Below are 18249 nucleotides of genomic sequence, written 5' to 3' on the forward strand. Positions count from 1 at the left end.
TGTGAAGACATGAACAAGAGCCAATATATACCTGGAGCCATAGAGTTTTGTCATCTCAGTTTACACAAATGGAATAGAGGCCCTGAGAGTTTAAAAGCATGTTCAAAAACAGATTCCCTGGAGTATACGGGTATTGGTCTACACATTGTCATTCCCGCCCACTAATCATCAATAAAATGTAAGCTTCTTGAGGTCCAAAATGCAAAAAAAGTGATAGTCTGTAGCCTCTTGTCACCCTTTGTAATATTCTATAAATAACATCATACTCTAAACCATCTTATTTGGCTGTTTCCACTTGGCAAAGAAATCAAATGTTTGCTGAGTGAGGTAATTTGTGGAATCTTTTGGGCTCCTCATTTTGGTGACTGTTTTGCAAGGTTAAAACTTCCTTAAGAAATGATGGTGATCATACTCTTTATTTTCGTCCAATTCCAAGTTTTGAGTCTATGGCTTTTTTTTTTAAAATAGGTCAGATTGCAGTGACTATAATCATGCACAGTATCTTCTTCCTGTTTTTATTCTTTCTTCTAACTTAGTGTGACACCTTATTGTGGCAACTATTTGTAACTATAGGTGCTCTGTTTTTCAGTGTTTTTTTTTCCCCTGTCACCTCTAGGTGCCAGAAAGAAGCAGAAAGGTGGAAGTGAATTATCAAGGGCATTTAACATAAAGGCATTTGCCCAAGGTAGCTTGAATATTGCACTATGAAGAGGACATTTTGAGACATAGTCATCTGTTTTGTAAGAAAGATACTGAAAGATGCCAGAGGAAAAGACACATAAGTTTAGCAATAAGGGGAAGATAGTACTTAGCTAGACCATAGGAAGATAAAAACCTCTAGTAAACAGAGTGCTGACATGTTAGACCTCAGGTTTTACTTGACCACTGGCCAGGAATTGAATACGATCTTGATAGTAATTAGGGTGGGTGATTTTTACCTGTCATGCAGATAAAGATGGTAAGACTAGGATAGTGGAAAGACAGTAGTTCTTTTCTATCCCTCTTTGTGACTCTAAGACCAAGTATAATTGGCATTAATGGCCATCATTGGGGGGTGTCATTCTCTTTTCTATTCCGAGGAAGATGTCTGACATAGAAGAAAGCTGAAAATTCACATTTACTAGAAGTGAAAGAATGTCACCCCTGAAGAATTCTAACTCCAACAACTCTTATTTTATTTTCACTATAATAAAGAGTCTGAGGAGATGAAATTTCAGACCTCACTAGGAGGTTGTCAGCAGTTCAGGTTTTTGCTGTTCTATCCATTTTTCATTTAATTCATGAAATACACTCAATATATGAATAGGTATTACTTCTGAGTCATGCTTAGTAGGAAAATGATGAGAATTTTAAATGGGATGGGGGCTGAGCCAATTTGCGTAAACTATGACTTGTCAGGAAAAGCATTCATACCCTTAGTCTGTAATATACCAAATTTAGGCTTAGCTGCTGGGAATCATAGGACCCTGACAAGTCCTGTTTGTGCATGTGTAAGAGGGCTGAGCTGAGACTTGGTACAGCTTGAACTCAGAGCACCATCTGGTGGCGTTCTCAGGGAGTGTGCTCTGAATAGCCATTCCTTCAGGGCTTCTCTGGGAGGGACAAGGATGACTGATTGCCCAACTACTGGTGTATGTGTACTTTTCCTGTCTTTTACATATCTGCCTTGCCATTTCTCAGTACAATGTAAAGCAGATACTCCTGTGGAGAAACCTCTTTACCCCTGTTACATTAGCACTGATGTTAACCTTTGCTTTAACTTGTTGATGATCTCACTGGACACGAACAGTTGATTCAAAAATAATTCCTCAGTCAGTAACCAGTTGTTTTGTGTCTGTTAAGATAGAATTGATTTAGTTTTTTGTGATGTTATTTCATCTAGCACCATCTGACTGTCTTGACTTGGACAAAATGTTTACGACATACAAGTCTGAGGAGCTTCTGAATAGTTTATAAGCTTTTTTGGCTTTTTTTCAATTCTTGATCCTGAACCAAATTTTCCTATCTGGTCTGAACCATCTTCCCCTATGTCAATCTCCACACTAAAGTTACCACCAGGTATCAAGGTATATACCGATTTTGTACAGAGAATCTTAAGTTCATCATAGATCTGTTTATTTCTTCATCATGTGCAACAAATTTTGGCATTGAACATGAAATGATTTTCTTTTTTTAAATTAATTTATTTTGATTTATCAACAATCACTTCCATAAACTTTTGAGATTCAAATTTTTCTCCCCCTCCCTCCCCACCTCCCACTGCAAGATGGCACGCAATCTGATATAGGCTATACATATGCATTCCTGTTAAAACATATTTTTACATTAGTGATGTTGTAAGGAAGAATTAGAACCAATAGGAGGAACCACCAGAAAGAGGAAACAAAACACAAGAGAAGAAAAAAAAATAGCAAACAGTATGCTTCGATCTGCATTCAAACTCCATACTTTCTTTGGATGTGGATAGCATTTTCCATCATGAGGCCTTTGGAGATGTCTTAGATCCTTGTATTGCTGGGAAGGGCTAAGTCTATCAATATTAGTTATTGCTCAACGTGGCTGTTACTGTACACAACGTTCTCTTGATTCTGCTCACTTCACTCAGCATCAGACCATACAAGTCTTTCCAGGTTTTTCTGAAGTTCTGCCTGTTCATCATTTCTTATAGCATAATAGTATTCTATTACATTCATACACCACAACTTGTTCAGCCATTCCCCGATTAATAGGCATCCCCTCAATTTCCAATTCTTTGCCACCACACAAAAGAGCTGCTATAAATATTTTTGTACATGTGTGTCCTTTTCCCATTTGTATGATCTCTTTGGGATACAGCCCTAGAAGCACTATTGCTGGGTCAAAGGGTATGCACATTTTTATAGCCCTTTGGGCATAGTTCCAAATTGCTCTCCAAAATGGATCGTTAATGAAATGATTTTCAAAGGAGTACCATCTTTGCCTCCTGGCTTTCTTCAAGTTTCAGTTAAAATGAAATAAATGCTGGTCAACTGACTGATAAAAGGATCAAAGAAGTGAAGGTAGGGCAGATGTCTTTTGTTTTCCATCAGTCATTTCCTATCTTCCACACTTAATTCTACCTCGTGAAAAAGAAAAACAATTTTGCAACAACATTTGTTTTTCCTTTAAATAATCTTTTCATTTACATTGTGGAAGTCACTCTGTAAATTGTTCTCCTAGTTCTGTTTATTTTGCTCTATATAAGTTTATACAAATGTTTCCACATGGTTGTGAACTGATCTAATCATTTTGGAGAGCAATTTGGAACTATGCCCAAAGGGCTATAAAAATGTACATCCCCTTTGACCCAGCAATAGCACTTTTAGGGCTGTATCCCAAAGAGATCATACAAATGGGAAAAGGACTCACATGTACAAAAATATTTATAGCAGCTCTTTTTGCGGTGGCAAGTAATTGGAAATTGAGAGGATGCCCATCAATTGGGGAATGGCTGAACAAGCTGTGGTATATGAATGTAATGGAATACTACTGTGCTATAAGAAATGATGAACAGGCAGACTTCAGAAAAACCTGGAAAGACTTGCATGGACTGATGCTGAGTGAAGTGAGCAGAACCAGGAGAGCATTGTACACAGTAATGTTGTGTAATGACTAACATTGATAGACTTAACCCTTCTCAGCAATACAAGGATCTAAGACATCTCTAAAGGCCTCATGATGGAAAATGCTATCCACATCCAAAGAAAGAACTGTGCAGTCTGAATGCAGATCGAAACATATTTGCTCTCTTTCTTCTGTTTTGTTTCTTCTTTCTTGTGGTTCCTCATATTGGTTCTAATTCTTCTTTACAACATGACTACTGTGAAAATATATTTAATAGGAACCTAGACCAAATTGCAAGCTGTCTTGAGAAGGGAGGTGGGGAGGGAGGGGGAGATAACTTAAAACTCAAAAGCTTATGGAGGTGAATGTTGAAAACTAAAAATAAATTAATAAAAATTTAAAAATATTGAAAAAAATCTCTCCACATTTCTCTTAATTTTTTACATTAATCATTTAATGCAAAATAATATTTTGGGAATCTTAATTTGGTACAGGTATAGCCCCTTCCCTACTGTGTAACAAAAGTCGCTTTTCCTTTCTGATCGGTCTCAATCTCTTTTTAATAAAGGAAGATCATATAGTTTAGGGTTGGCTCAAAAGTTCTTCAAGCACTAAGCACCCAGGAAAGGTCAAAGGTCAATCAGGATTCCTTCAGTTTAAAGCACTTGTGTAAACCTTCTCATTAACAATCATAAAAATTCTGTGACATACGCAAGAAAGATAGCTTATGTTTTTTTTAAATGGATAAAGGGACTTAGACTTAGAGAGACTAAGTGACTTGCCATGTAAGGTTATAAAGCTGGAAAGAGGTAGAATCACGTATAAGAAACCAGGTCTTTTGACTTGTATGCCTGTATATTTTCCACTAACAGAGAACCACAACACTCCTCCCCCACCCCCGCCAAAAAAAGATCAATCTCAGGTCCTAAGGAATAGGAAATGGATATCTGAAATGAAGTATTTTTCTTCTGAGTTTTAAAAATAAGGGCATTTCGCTTCAGTTTAAGAATTCTTTTATGTATTATAATTATCTCCTCACTGGGCTAGAGTATTTTGTGATTTATCATGTATGGGAACAAATGTGAACAAACAAACCTCAAGATACCTGTGTGAGGCACAGATCCATACCGTCACAGGAACTTGGCTCTCTACCACCTTACACTCCCTGCTCTTACCTCCACCGGGCTGCTATCTTGTTTATGTTCTTGTGGTGAACTAAGCTTTATGAGTGAAACAAAGAAATGGAATAACCTATAAGGAGGACATCAGCCCCCCAAATGGTGAAGATCTTGGGGTCAGAAGTCTATCCTGAAGACCTTCCTGGCATTCACCTCTTTTTAGATTTCTATTCAGAACAAATTTCCAAGGATGATGAGAAAGAGAGTCCCTATACCTCTGTGCTGCACAATGAAGAAACTCCTTGGGTTTGGGCACTTACCAAAATCTGGACTTCATCTGATAGTTCTGATAAACTCCCCTCAAATTGTCCAGAAGAGATATTCATACAGCGCACAGTGACTTTGATGCTGGTCCGCCCTGCTGCTTTAGTATGGATTGCCATGGCAAAATTATTCTCTTCTGGGAGCTGTAGAGAAACCTGTTAGAGATGGGACAAGAGATGCTCAAGGGCAACAAAACCCTGGGCCATTTCCTCTCTACCATAATGAAAAAAAGAGGAGAATGTAGGTGGGAAATAAGTACCTTTAAGTGTTAGTGTTGGAGTACAAAAACTTACTTCTGTCCTTGACTCTTTGTCCAAATCCCTTAATCATAGTTCCCTCTCAGTTTTGCCCATGAGTTGCCCCATTCCATAAAATATCTTAACATATACAAAAGTTTCTGCATGTGCTGCACAGTAATTTTTCTGATGTCTCCTCCATATTCGTAAAGATCAGAGTCAGTTTACTGGTAGACAAAGAGGGTGAAGAAGAGTTCTTCCAATAGCGCCAGGGAGGAGAGAGAAATAATCTGCTACTAAGGTTGAAGAGAGAGGTTAGGGGCATGGCATAGCTAAGTGGGAAACTTTAAATCTTATGATTACAGAAATTAGCTTCCCTTTCTGCATTCACCTATTCTGGTAGGAAGGCAATGCAGTGGTAGGAGTGACAGTGATTATGGTAGAACTTGACAGGAGTCTAAGCTGTACTTGGTTAGGGGAAGAACTTTTACTTCTATCTAGTCTCTTGAAAGAAGAAATTATAGGGCAGTGTGAGCCTTAGGCAAAATTCTGAAGTCCATGTCTTCTACCTTTTTTACTGGTATTCTCCTTCCCCTCCCTCTTGGTATCCTCTCTCTGCTCGTTCCTAGGATCCCAGTCCCCCAATGCTACACACATTATATCTTTCTTCCAGAGTGCTGAAGAAGAAACTATTCTTCCATTTAAATTTCCAGGCTCTCACAGTACAGAGATATCAGTGAGGTCAATTAATAAGCATTTATTAAGTGCTAACAATGTGCCAGGCACTGTGCTAAGTGCTAGGGATAGATAGACAAAGAAGAAAGGCATATTAGGGTACTTGCCCTCAAAGAGCTTACAACAATGTACAACAATTAAGAAAGCAACAATGAAGAAACAAATATGTACATACAAGATGCGTAAATGTGACATAATCTCAGAGGGAAGGCACTAGCAGAGAGGGTAGGGTAGGAAAGCCTTCTTCCAGAAGGTAGGATTTGAGTTTAGTCTTCTAGGAAACTTGGGAATCCAGGAGATAGAAGTGGAGATACTACCAGGCATGGGGGATAGCCAATGAAAAGACAGAGAGTCAGGAGATGGAGAATCTGTTGTGTATGAGGGATGGCTAGAGGACAAAGAGGGAAGTAAAGCGTAAAAAGACTGGAAATATAGAAAGGGCCAGGTTGTGAAATGCTTTAAAAGCCAAGCAAAGGATGAGGAAAGTATTCATTAAATGAACTTATACTAAAGTGGGAATGACTGCTATCTCCTCTTAGCTTTTCCAGGGTTATTTTCTTGTAAACGCAACTGAATCTTTAATTGGTGAAATTTTAGTCAGTTTGGTCTGTTGCTCCTAAATCACATCCCTTGCTTACTCTGGGATAGAAAAGGACAGTGTTAGTGGCTCCCTGTCCATCTGCAAGTCATTGGACTTTGCTCCCCTTCTGACATTTTTTTGTTCAGAGCCTAAGGCCTGGGCCACCCATCTCATTGCTATTCCTCAGTGAAAAGAGAAGGATAATTACACCTGTAGAGGGAGATGGCTTCCTGTCCAAGAAGTGGAAAGCTCTGACCATCTAGGTTCTGCTGTTTATCACCCTATTCCACCCTTTTGCTTTGCCCAATTCCCCTCCTTTCTCTTTGGCCACCCCAGCAATGTTCCCACAATCCTGCAGATTTTCACATTTGCAGGACCAGCCCTGACTTGAACTCAATCCTAGAAGTTAAGCCTGGACCCTTGAAATCAGAGTGGTCAGAATGTCACTGGGGAAGAGGGTGGGGATTAGGTAAAATTGTGATCATGTTCTATGAGCTCTTCTGTCTTGCTTACTACTTCTGCCAAACTACTGTTTGGCACAAATATGATTAAATTTGTTATCAAATGTGTCTGATTAACTTCACTGCATTTTATTTGATTATAGTACTACAACAACTCTACATGCATACTTGGTCTTCATAGTTTGCTGCTTTTGTAACATAATTATCTGTTTATAAATTTTAAAAATTAAAGAAATATTGCTCATGAGATCTATTTTCAGTAAGATATGCTCAATGCTACTTACCAAGTCACAAGCCAACTTTCTGCCTTTTTTTCCCTCTGAATTTTATTTTAAAACAATTTTGTTTCACTAGGGAATAATAAATCAATACAGATTTATTTAACCTAAAATACAGATCTGTTTTAAATGGCTCCAGCATAGTAGATGCTGGATGACCAAGAATCATGCGATTAGTCTGACAAAAAACAACTCTATTAAAATACGATTAGAGGTCAGTTAAAGCCAGAGAAGGGATACCTAGTAATGTGACAAATTAGCACTGATAACATTTTAAGGCACAGAGTTGGGCTAGTGGAGCTCATTTACTTTTGGCTAAGAAAACATATTTAGCACAAGTAAACTCTAGTATTCTTTGAGTAAAACTATAGGATACTGAATAAGTTCCCAAATCAGAAAAGACATCAGCATATTCCTCTCAATGCCATATACAAGAAAGACAATTAGTATCACTTTGATTCAAAAACTCACAGTATTTCTAAGGAAGATTTTGATCTTGGAGCTGGAGACAGATACCATGAAAACAGTGACAAATTTCTCTGTGACTGTGCAACAGAAATTTTTATGTCACAAAACACTTAACAATAAGTTCTTTTAGACAATGCGTTGCTCCTACATAACTTTTTTCTTCTTTACATCATTTGCTTCTCTGCCAACAAGGTTTATAGTTCATAGGATAACAGTTAGCCTAAGCTCCTAATACACTAATAACAAGATTCTGACACAGTGACATGATGGATGAACTCATACCTCTGAGTGCCTGGGTACCAAATCTAGTACGTCTCGTTTGCTCATTGACCAGTGGAATGTGAGTCCAGGGTTTGCATTGCTGAAGGAGAAAGGGGTCTGGGTACTGCTTACCCCCATGACATAGACAGGCATCTGATAGAAAAAAAGCATCATAATACTAGTTATCCACCCAGCTGACACTGGTGGAATGTCAGCTTCAGTGAGAAGTGAGGCTTAGTATTCACCTCTGTGGCTGTGATGAGACGTGTTGCAGGTGCAAGGATCCTAACAGCCCTAAGCTGGACAACTTCTACCTGCACTTCATCCTGTCCAGTAAAGGGAAAAGAAAATTTAGATATGAAAGAAGTGTCTACAGCATGGAAAGAGGAGCTTGGGTGAGGGCTCTAATTGCAGTGTTAATTTTGGTAGTAGAAGCAAAGCTCAAAATACCAATCAGGGCTGAGAATATGACTTTTCTCTTTAAGAAATTTCTTGAGAGGGACAGCTAGGTGGCGCAGTGGATAGAGCTCTGGCCATGGAGTCAGGAGGACATGAGTTCAAATCCAATCTCAGACATAAGACACTAGCGGTGTGACCCTGGGCAAGTCACTTAACCCCAATTGCCTCACCAAAAAAAAAAAAGTTGAAAAAAAAATTTCTTGAGAAAGAGGTCAATGATAAAAACAAAGGTCTTCTATAATAATGAAAGGTCCAGAGAAGCACTCTTCCAAAAAAAAGCTGTAAATAAAGCAGGTGTCCACTTATTTTAGAATGGCTGTATCAGTCAACATGCCTACTATGTGACAGGATCTATGCTAGGTATTAGGAATACAAAGACAAAAATGAAAAATCTCTTCCCTCAAAAAGCTTACATTCTATTGGGGGGGGATGATATGTACATGACTACTTATATAAAATAAGTTGAAAGGTGGTGCTTTAGTTGAGTTTTGAGGGAAATGAGGGATTCTCAGAAGAAGAGGTAAGGAGGGAGGGGAAGGTCATTACAGACATGGGGAATGGTTTGTGCAAAGGCATGGGAAGGGTAATGGAATGTCATCTGTGAGTTGAGGTTTACTGGGCCATAGAGGGAAGGGGAATAATAAATAATAAAGTGGGAAAGTTAAGTTGGGGACAGGTTGTGAAGGGCCTCATTGGCCAAAGAGAGGTATACATAAAGGTTCTGGAGTATTGTTTTGCTGTAAGAAATTAGAAATATGATTATGATGTGAAGTAGAACTAAGAGAATAATGTTCTAAATGACTACAATAATGCAAAAGAAAAGATCACCAAAAAGAGGCTAAACTCAGATAAAGTACGGTGGACAACTTCTGTTATAGAAAAAAAAGGAAGAACCATATCCCTCTCTTCTGGGCAAAGGGGTGAAGGGGGCTACAGACATGGAACGATGCCTATACTGTATGATGAGGTTACTTAGATAATTAATTTAAATTTTCCTTTTACAAAGGAGGTTTCAATAAGGGACTATATTGGAAAATAATTATTTTTTAAAAAGTATAAAAGTTATAATTTGGGAAGGAAAAACAAGAAATTCATTGAGGGTACATGCGACATTCTGCAATATTAAGAATGATGCTGGTGGGCAGGTAGGTGACACAGTAAATAGAGCACCGGCCCTGGAGTCAGGAGTACCTGAGCTCAAATCCGGCCTCAGACACTTGACACTTACTAGCTATGCGACCCTGAGCAAGTCACTTAACCCGATTACTTCACCAAAAAGAAAAAAAAAGAAGAATGATGCTACAGCAGCAAGGTGGTACAGTAGATAGAGCACCAGCCCTGGAGACAAGGAGACCTGAGTTCAAATCCTGTTTCAGACACTTACTAGCCATGTGACCTTAAGGCAAAGTCACTTAACTCTGCCTCCAGAAAATATGAAAAATAAGTAACAATTAAAAAAAAAAGAATGATGACACGTGGGCCGTAAGTTTTCAGATAAAGACTGCACATTGCCTAGGCCCATTTGAGGAGTACCAGGTAAGGGGGAAAAGAAAGGGTCTTTCTATGATGTCAATATTGGCAGAGAGTAAAGGGAGAGGGAAAAAGTGGAGAGCCCCAAAGATGTACCTGAGAAAACACAATGACTTTGCCAGTATCTTCATTTACAGTCTGGATGGTTCCATGGACCACGGCTGTGCCAACCACCTGTCCTGTGACCTGCCCTCGCCTATTAACAACAGCCACAGTCTGATTACTGATGGAGAAGTGAATGATAGACTGAGGCTGGGGACCACCTTCTGACATTACCTGGAATTCATTTAAAGATAACAATGAACAACTGGGGGATGAAAAGAATCCACATCCTACTTCCCAAAATTTTCTCTCTTTTGTCCCCCCCCCCGCCCCGACCTGTTTCCCTATGTATACCAGTGTGTTGCTCATCAAACTAGCTGGAGAGTAAATGGTTGAGCTGGAAATAGCTCAGAGGTTTTCAAGTGCCAGTTTACACTATGCACGTCAGGGTTAGGAGAAAATGTTCTTTTTCCCTCTTAGTCAGATCCTGTTAGAATTAGGCTTGGAACAGAGTAAAGGAAGCCCACAAGAAGTGGGAGGAGTGAATCTCATTTCTCTCTGCCTTTATGATTACCTGCATCATGTTGGTTGGAATCAGTGTCATTTTCTCTGGAACAAGTCTGAATGGAGGAAACACCTTTGGAGAAAGAACCAAAAGGAAAGTAATTATTCAAATCAGTTTTTTTTTAAACTGCTCAGGCTTCAGATAGCATTTTTTTTTAAACTAAAGGACATTTGGGGATTTTCTTTCCAAAAAGAGCAAATAATAACAGAAAGATGGGTAACTTAAACCACAGCCCAGAAGGAGGATGAAGTATGAACTTTGGGCCAGATGGCTTCCTTACTTCAATCTGTCGAGGGGTTGATGTGAACTTTCTTCCCATCTTATCTCTAGCAATAGCGACCAATGTGGTTTGCCCAATGGTGACAGCTCGAAGAATATAGCTTTCGGAGTATTCATCTTGTTCCTCTATGAACCTGTAGAGATCCATGAGTTGTCATGAGTATTGAACAAGGGGATGAAGGGGATCTTATCTTGGTAGTGTCCAAGCTATGGGCTTTAGGTAGGCAAGTTGCCAGGGACTTCATATCCTGCTCATTCACAGCTTCAGAAGGCTCTGGGTAGCTTACGATGCCAAAGATTAATGACCAGAAATGAATGTCCAAAGTCAAGATAACATTTCTGGGCAATGGCAGGAAGCTCTAGAGAAGCAGTGGTTTGTCCTGTATCTCTAAGAAAATAACAATAACATAATGAGGCCCCATCTCTAACTGGCAGGAATGGCAAACCATCTAATTGTCCTGTATTTCCTATTACCTACGAGGGGATTACCAGCAAAGCTAACTATAAACAGACATTGTTTTAGCCCAAAGTACCTCTATAGAAATGAGAAATTTACTGGAATTTGTTTTTCTCGTCACTAATAACTTCCTTATTGCAAATTCCAAAGACTTTTTCCTGTCAAATTCCTTGACCATTTGTATAGCTTTTGACATTACTCCTCTGACTTCTTTCCTCAACTGTCAGTGACTTCCTTCCAAGAATGTGTTCCATCTATTCTGTATATATTCAGAGTACACATGGTTATTCACAATGCTGTCTCCCTCATTAGAATATAAGCTTCTTGAGGGTAGGGATAGTATTTTTGCCTTTATTTGTATCCTCAGTGCTTAGCACAGTGCCTGGAACATAGTTAAGCATTTAATGTATTTAAAAAAAAAAAAGATTTTAACTGATATAGAATACAGATAATGAAAAGGCCCAGGGTCAGCAGAGAGGAGGGGTCACATGTGAGGAACAGGAAGAAGGTCAGTGGAGTTGGACCACACACAGTGTGTGTAGAAGGGAGTAAAGTGTAAGAGGAATGGAGATATGGGAAGAGGCTGGGTCAGGCGTGGGGAACCCGCAGCCTCAAGGCCACATGTGGCCTTCTAGGTCCTTGGGTGTGGCCTTTTGATTGAATCCAAGTCCTTTTATTAAGGGATTTGTTCTGTGAAGCTTGGAGTCATTCAAAGAGCTGCACTTGAGGACCTAGAGGGCCACGTGTGGCCTTGAGGCTGCAGGTTCCCCACCCCTGGGCTGTGAAAGGCTTTAAGTGCCAAACAGTTTATATTTGATCTAGGAGACAACAGGAAGCCATTGGGGTTTACTGAATGGCCAGCTGTGTCCACTGGAAAACCACCTTGGCAGATGAGCAGAAGCTTGGAGAGGGCAGACTTGAGGCAGGGAGACCAGTGGGAAGGCTATTGCAGTCATACAAAGAAGGGATGAAAAGGGCCAGAACTATGGTGGTGCTCTGTGAGTACAGAGATGGGGAGATATAAGAGATTCTGTGAAGAAAGAAAGGACAAAGAAATGACAACTGACTGGAAATGCAGGGCAAGAGTGAGTAAAGAGTCAGGGATGACAACAATGTCACCAACCTGAGTGTGTGGGAGGACAATGGTACTCAATGGTACTGTGTAAAATGGTGAAGAGAGGAGGATTTTTTTGGGGGGTGGGGTGGGGAAATAAGTTCCTTTTTGAACATGCTGAAATTGAGTTGCCTCAAATGGGTATCCCATTCAAGATGTTTAAAAGACAATCTGTGATGTGGGACTGGAGCTCTGGTTTGAAATTTGGGGTGGACATACAAGTCTAGGAATTATCCATATAGAAATAATAATTGAACCCATGGGAACTAATGAAAGCAGAGAGAGGGAGAATAGAGAGGGAAAAGAATTACCTGGATACAGATCCAGGAAAAGTCACCTTTTCATTTGAGACAGGATTGAAGGAGAAAATAGTGTGGGATGATGTCAAAAGGATATGGAAGAGGGAACTTTCATTGAATGGTCTTGATTTTTTTTTTGGTGAAACATGAATTGTGATCCTATGAAGAAAAGTTAGGTGGTACGAGTGCTGTGGGAGGCATAAGGAGAGGGATTAGGGAGGTGTCAGAGTACTCTTGGGCTGTAGGGAAGGCCCAGTTGAGATTATGGAACATAAATGTGTAACCAGTGGCATGGTTTCATGATTTTCTCCCGCTCCATTCAGTAGCACCTGAGTAGAAATGAAGGAGGTGGACAATACAGCATCGTTCTATACATATCTCACCCTTCCCACCCCAGAAGCAGGGTAAGGTACTGTGATTGGATCATTATCAACTCAGGCTCTCCCCTCCCCCTCTCCTTCAAGGGGTTAGGCAAGTCCCCCTACCTCCAAAGTCCCTGGGACCTGACTGGATTGAATTGAGGCTCAAACTCAACTTCTTCTGAAGGAACTTCTTGGTGGTCTTTGATTATACTGGCATGGTTCTAGACCTGCCTGCCAGGGGTATGGGTATGTCAGACTTGGCATATATCTCAAAACTGAGTATCATCATCCCACTGCCTGTGAATGACCAGACACATTTCCATACTGAGGCAAAGTGGGCTGGTTCTCCCCAAGTTTAACTGTGGTGAATTTCCTTTCTATGCTATAGCTAAGTAAATACCCTTTTGCTAACCAATGAATGACGAGTGTTTCATTTCATTCCAGTACTGAACCTAAATTGACAAGGAGTGCTCTGGGTCAGCCCCACAAATTACAGTTATATTGTCATGTGCCTTCTTTGGTGCCAAACTTAGTCATTATGGTTTCACAGAACTCAGTTGATTTTTTTCCCCATTTACATTACTGTAGGAACAAGGCATACTATTTTTTTTTTGTTTTGCATCAAAATTCACCTAAGTTTTTCCATTCTTTTCTCTATTCTTCATATTCGTGATTTGTTATAGCATACTTCCTAGCTGTGTGACCCTGGGCAAGTAATTTCACTTCTGTCTTCTCAGTTTTTTCATCTGTAAAATGGAGATAGTAACAGCACCTACCTCACAGGCATGGTGTGAGGATCAAAGCAGACAATGTGTATAAAATAGTATTTAGCACTGTGCCTGGCACATAGTAAGCACTATATAAAATGCTTAGGTCCTTCCCTTCATGTGCCACAAGTTGTTCAAACATTTCCCAGTTGATGAACATCTACCTTCTCAGTTTCTTGCCACTACAAAAAGTGCTACCAGAAATATTTTGTGAGATATGGTACCTTTCTTTTGGTCATTGATTTCCTTGGGGTACATGTCCCCATGAGGTCTTGGACATTTTAATCACTTTTTTGTGTAACTTCAAATTACTTTCCAGAATGGTTGGACTAATTTACAGCTCTACCACTAGCGTCTTAGTGTCTCCATCTTTTGACAACCCATCCAGCACGGACTATTTCCATTTGTTGTCATATTTGCCAATTTTCTGGGTATGAGGTAAAATCTGAGATGTTTATATTTATGTTTCTCTTATTACTAGTCTTTTGGAACATTCTTTCTTATAGTTGTTAATAATCTGTAATTCTTCTTTTGAGATCAATTTGTTTACATCTTTTGATCACTTAATGAGGAGTGGCTTTTGGTCTCATATTTCTGTTAGCTGCCTATAATATCTTAGATATAAGACCCTTATTAGAGATATGTGTGTAATGAGGGGGCTGGTTAATGGGAATCCAATCCTTCCAGTTTACCTCTTCATGTTCCACTTGAGTCCTGTATTTGAAAGTCAAATTTTCTATTCAGCTCTGGTCTTTTCATCAAGAATGCTTGAAAGTCCCCTATTTCACTGAATGACCATTTTTTTCCCCTGAAGGATTATACTCAGTTTTGCTGGGTAGGCCAATCCTTCCAGCACATAGTATTTTGCCTGCTGCACAGCCATGTTGAAGCCTAGTGAGCCTGCTTTCAGCCTGTTCCCCACATCCAGGTATTCATTTTCTCATTTGATATGAATTTAATAAAGAAATGAACTTCAAGCTAGAGCTGGGAGCAATTACAAAAGACTCTTGCAGGGGTAACTTGGTTTTTTTTCCTCCCCTCATGTCCAGCAAGGAGGGCTAGTTTCTGTGGGCCTCTGTAGGGAAGACCCTTGGGCCCTCTCTCCTACCCAGAGCTGGCATGAAACCATGATGAGCACGTGGTCCTGTTGCTGCTTCACTTCCTGTGTCTATTATTTCCTGTCTTAGATGAAAGAATGTAGGAGATGGAAGGAACCAGTCCACAGCTTACAAGGTCCAAAGTTTACAAGGACAGGAGAGATGCCAAGGTCTGTAAGCTGGAGTTCATACCAGAGTTCAGGGGCAGCTAAGTTTGCTCTGCCAGCAATCCCAGAAGTGGACTAATCCCTTAGTTAAGATTCTTCGTTCTACAAGAGGGAGTGATTGCCCCATTCAGAAATGCACTTAGTTGGCAAGATTGCTTTGTAGCAAATGCTTTAGGTTTTTTGAGAGGAAACGTTGGTATTTCTGTTCTTGTTATACCTTCTTGGTAAATAACCTTTTGTGAAAGCTAATTGATGTTAACTGGTTAAATGATACTGAGGAACTAATCACTGAAAGGTATTGATGATACAAGGGAGATAGTAATTTTAATTGGTGATTAAGGTCTCTCCTCACTTCTATGAGACATATTGGGAAGACATATTGAAATGTGAGCGATGCTCCAGCCCCTCAGAGATACCCCTAGAACCCTGAGGAGGAGAAGCAGTCAGCCTTCTGGAAGACCCAACTTGTTAGTGTAAGAGTTGTGATAAGAACCTCTGGAATTTATAAAAGGCTGAATGTGATTATAATCATCCATTTCTGTTGTTATCCCAGTTACATTAATTACATCCATGTACTTGCCACTGTAATATCCTCCTAAGTGCCTCTAGGCTTCTCATCCTATACACTGATGCACTAAAAGTCTTTATAATGAATACTTCTGATCATGTCACTCCAATATTAAAAAATTTTCAGCAGCTCCCCACTGCCAACAGAATAAACTCCTGATCCTGATATTCAAGGCCTTAAAAATATGGCTCTAACTCACTTTTCCAGACATCTTATACTAATATAACTGGAGGTCATCTCCAGTCATCCTGATCTATATCTTCCCACTGGACCCAGATGGCTCAGGAGAGGAAAAAGAGGCTGGTGACTTTGCACAGCCCTCCCTCACTTAGATCTAATTCACTTGCAAGTCATAGCATCACCTCCCTGATGTCATGGCCCTCTTCTAGAACAAAAGACAAACAACAACCACAACTAACACAATTAATGCTGCAGCCAAATTGGACTACTTTTTGTCCTCTGTTCTTGATGTGCATTCTTACATCATATTTTCACTCAAACCAATTTCCATGATTGAAATGAACTCTACCCTTCCTTGGGTTATGCTGGTAAATATTTAACAATCAGTTCTCCAACCCCGCCCCCAACTGTATGCATGACAATTTTTATTTATTTATGTATGTATGTATTTTGGCTAGGCAATGGGGTTAAGTGACTTGCCCAGGGTCACACAGCTAGTAAGTGTTATATGCCTGAGGCTGGATTTGAACTCAGGTCCTCCTGAATCCAGGGCCAGTGTTCTATACACTGCGCCACCTAGCTGCCCCTTTAGAAGTAATTTTCTATTTTTTTTGGTGTGTTTGTTTTTTTCATGATGTACTTTTAAGTTTAATCTGAATTATTAACATTTTTCTATCATTTTCTTAGTCTAGATCCAGGTAGGTAACCTGTGGCCTGGAGACCACATGTGGCCCTTTGACTGAATCCAAACTTCACAGAACAAATCCCTTTAACAAAAAGATTTGTTCTGTAAAACTTGGACTCAGTCAAAAAGCCACACCCAAGGACCTAGAAGGCTACATGTAGCCTCGAGGCTGCAAATTCCCCACCCCTGGTCTAGACAATCAACAAAACAATAAATCAAGCCTGAATTTGTAGCATTTGCCAATTTTCACACAGGGAGCAGAGCAGAAACATGGCCACAGAGAGAGAGCCACTGGAGGTTGGAAAGAGCTCTTAGAACTGTGACACCAACCCCCTCCCCCCACCCCAGCCTCAGGGAAGAGAAGTGGCTCTGGACTCTAGAGGCAGCTGTGGCACCTGAGAGCTGAATTGTAGAGAGGGTCTCCTCTCAGGGGAAAAAGCCTTTTAGGCCCTGAAGTAAGTAACACCAGAGCTGTAAGCTGCCTTGGCACACATGTATTCCATATGTGTAATATGTACCTTATTATGACTGAACTTTAAGTTTTCTGTCCACTCTTCCAGTTGACATCATGTACATTTGTAGGAGAATGTATCACAGGTTTATGAGGGGAGGGGCTATTTTGTAGTTATCGTTTGGACGTCATCTTCATAAGGGCCTTTGCTAAGAGCTGATGTGCTGCTGGATGACTGTTAATGGAAGTATACCAGCAGGGTCTCAGAAGCTATAGTTTATGAAGTTACCTTTAGGGTAACTTTAGAATCCAAGAGTAATAGCCACCCTCTGGGGATGCATCCTGTGACTGTGAATGCAAGTTTGGGGAGTGGCCCAGATGGGGTGCTACAGTCAAATGAATATTTTTATAACAAGGAAGATTAGGAACTGAAAAGTTTTGTAGCAAAGCAGAAATGAGAAGGCAGAAATAACTCTATGGAGTTGGGATATGTGAAAGGGAGAGTCTCTTAGAAGTACAGAGACACCTAAAATAGGAAGAACTACTGATGATGATACTCACGTTAGTGTGACAATGGTAGAGGCCAACTGAAGTTTTAGATCCATATTTCTGAAGTACTTATTTCGGAATGGGAGTTTAGAATAGCCTAGAACTCTCACTGTCACTAATACAGATTTCCCAATCTCAACCTGAGAGTCAAGAGAAAATGGTAGATTTGAGTATTTTTTGGTTGAAAGGTACCATGATATATATAGTAGACTAAGTGTTGGACTTGGAGTCAAGCCAACCTGAGCTCAGATTCTGTCTCTAATACTTGCTAACTACATGACCACGGGCGAATCATGGAGGCTTAATTTTCTCAGTTGTATAAAAAGAAGACCAGTGGTTCCTTACCATACAGGTTTGTTGTAAGGCATAAATCAGATAATATATGTAAAGTGTTTTTTAAACTTTAAAGCAGCTATGATTATTATTATTACCTACAGATAAGCCTATTGTGAAGTCTCAAAGCACAGAAGAGTCCCAGTCAACCTCATTCCTGTGAGGACTCAAGCTACAGAAGTGGTGCCATGGGGGTGTTAAAGAAGAGCCAGTGCCGTTGGGGTGCTTGGGTGCTTATGTTTGGGTGCTTGTACTTGGGCCCCAATTTCTCCCTAGCCTCAGAAACACTGTCCCTTGATAAT

General features: G+C 40.0%; 1 protein-coding gene across 1 annotated transcript in view; it reads right to left on the reverse strand.

The window, feature by feature from the left end:
• NUP210L (nucleoporin 210 like) overlaps positions 1 to 18249 on the reverse strand; it is a 135141-nt gene that overhangs the window by 31046 nt on the left and 85846 nt on the right. The window contains exons 22-28 of the mRNA XM_020991696.2: positions 17627 to 17754; positions 10920 to 11052; positions 10649 to 10711; positions 10129 to 10308; positions 8289 to 8369; positions 8065 to 8196; positions 5021 to 5179 (exon numbers count right to left, since the gene is read on the reverse strand). Of these exons, the coding sequence (XP_020847355.1) occupies positions 5021 to 5179; positions 8065 to 8196; positions 8289 to 8369; positions 10129 to 10308; positions 10649 to 10711; positions 10920 to 11052; positions 17627 to 17754 (876 nt within the window). The remainder of the gene's footprint in view (positions 1 to 5020; positions 5180 to 8064; positions 8197 to 8288; positions 8370 to 10128; positions 10309 to 10648; positions 10712 to 10919; positions 11053 to 17626; positions 17755 to 18249) is intronic.

This window comes from Phascolarctos cinereus, unplaced genomic scaffold, assembly GCF_003287225.1.
Source record: "Phascolarctos cinereus isolate Bilbo 61053 unplaced genomic scaffold, phaCin_HiC Scaffold_5;HRSCAF=322, whole genome shotgun sequence".
Lineage (NCBI taxonomy): Eukaryota > Metazoa > Chordata > Mammalia > Diprotodontia > Phascolarctidae > Phascolarctos > Phascolarctos cinereus.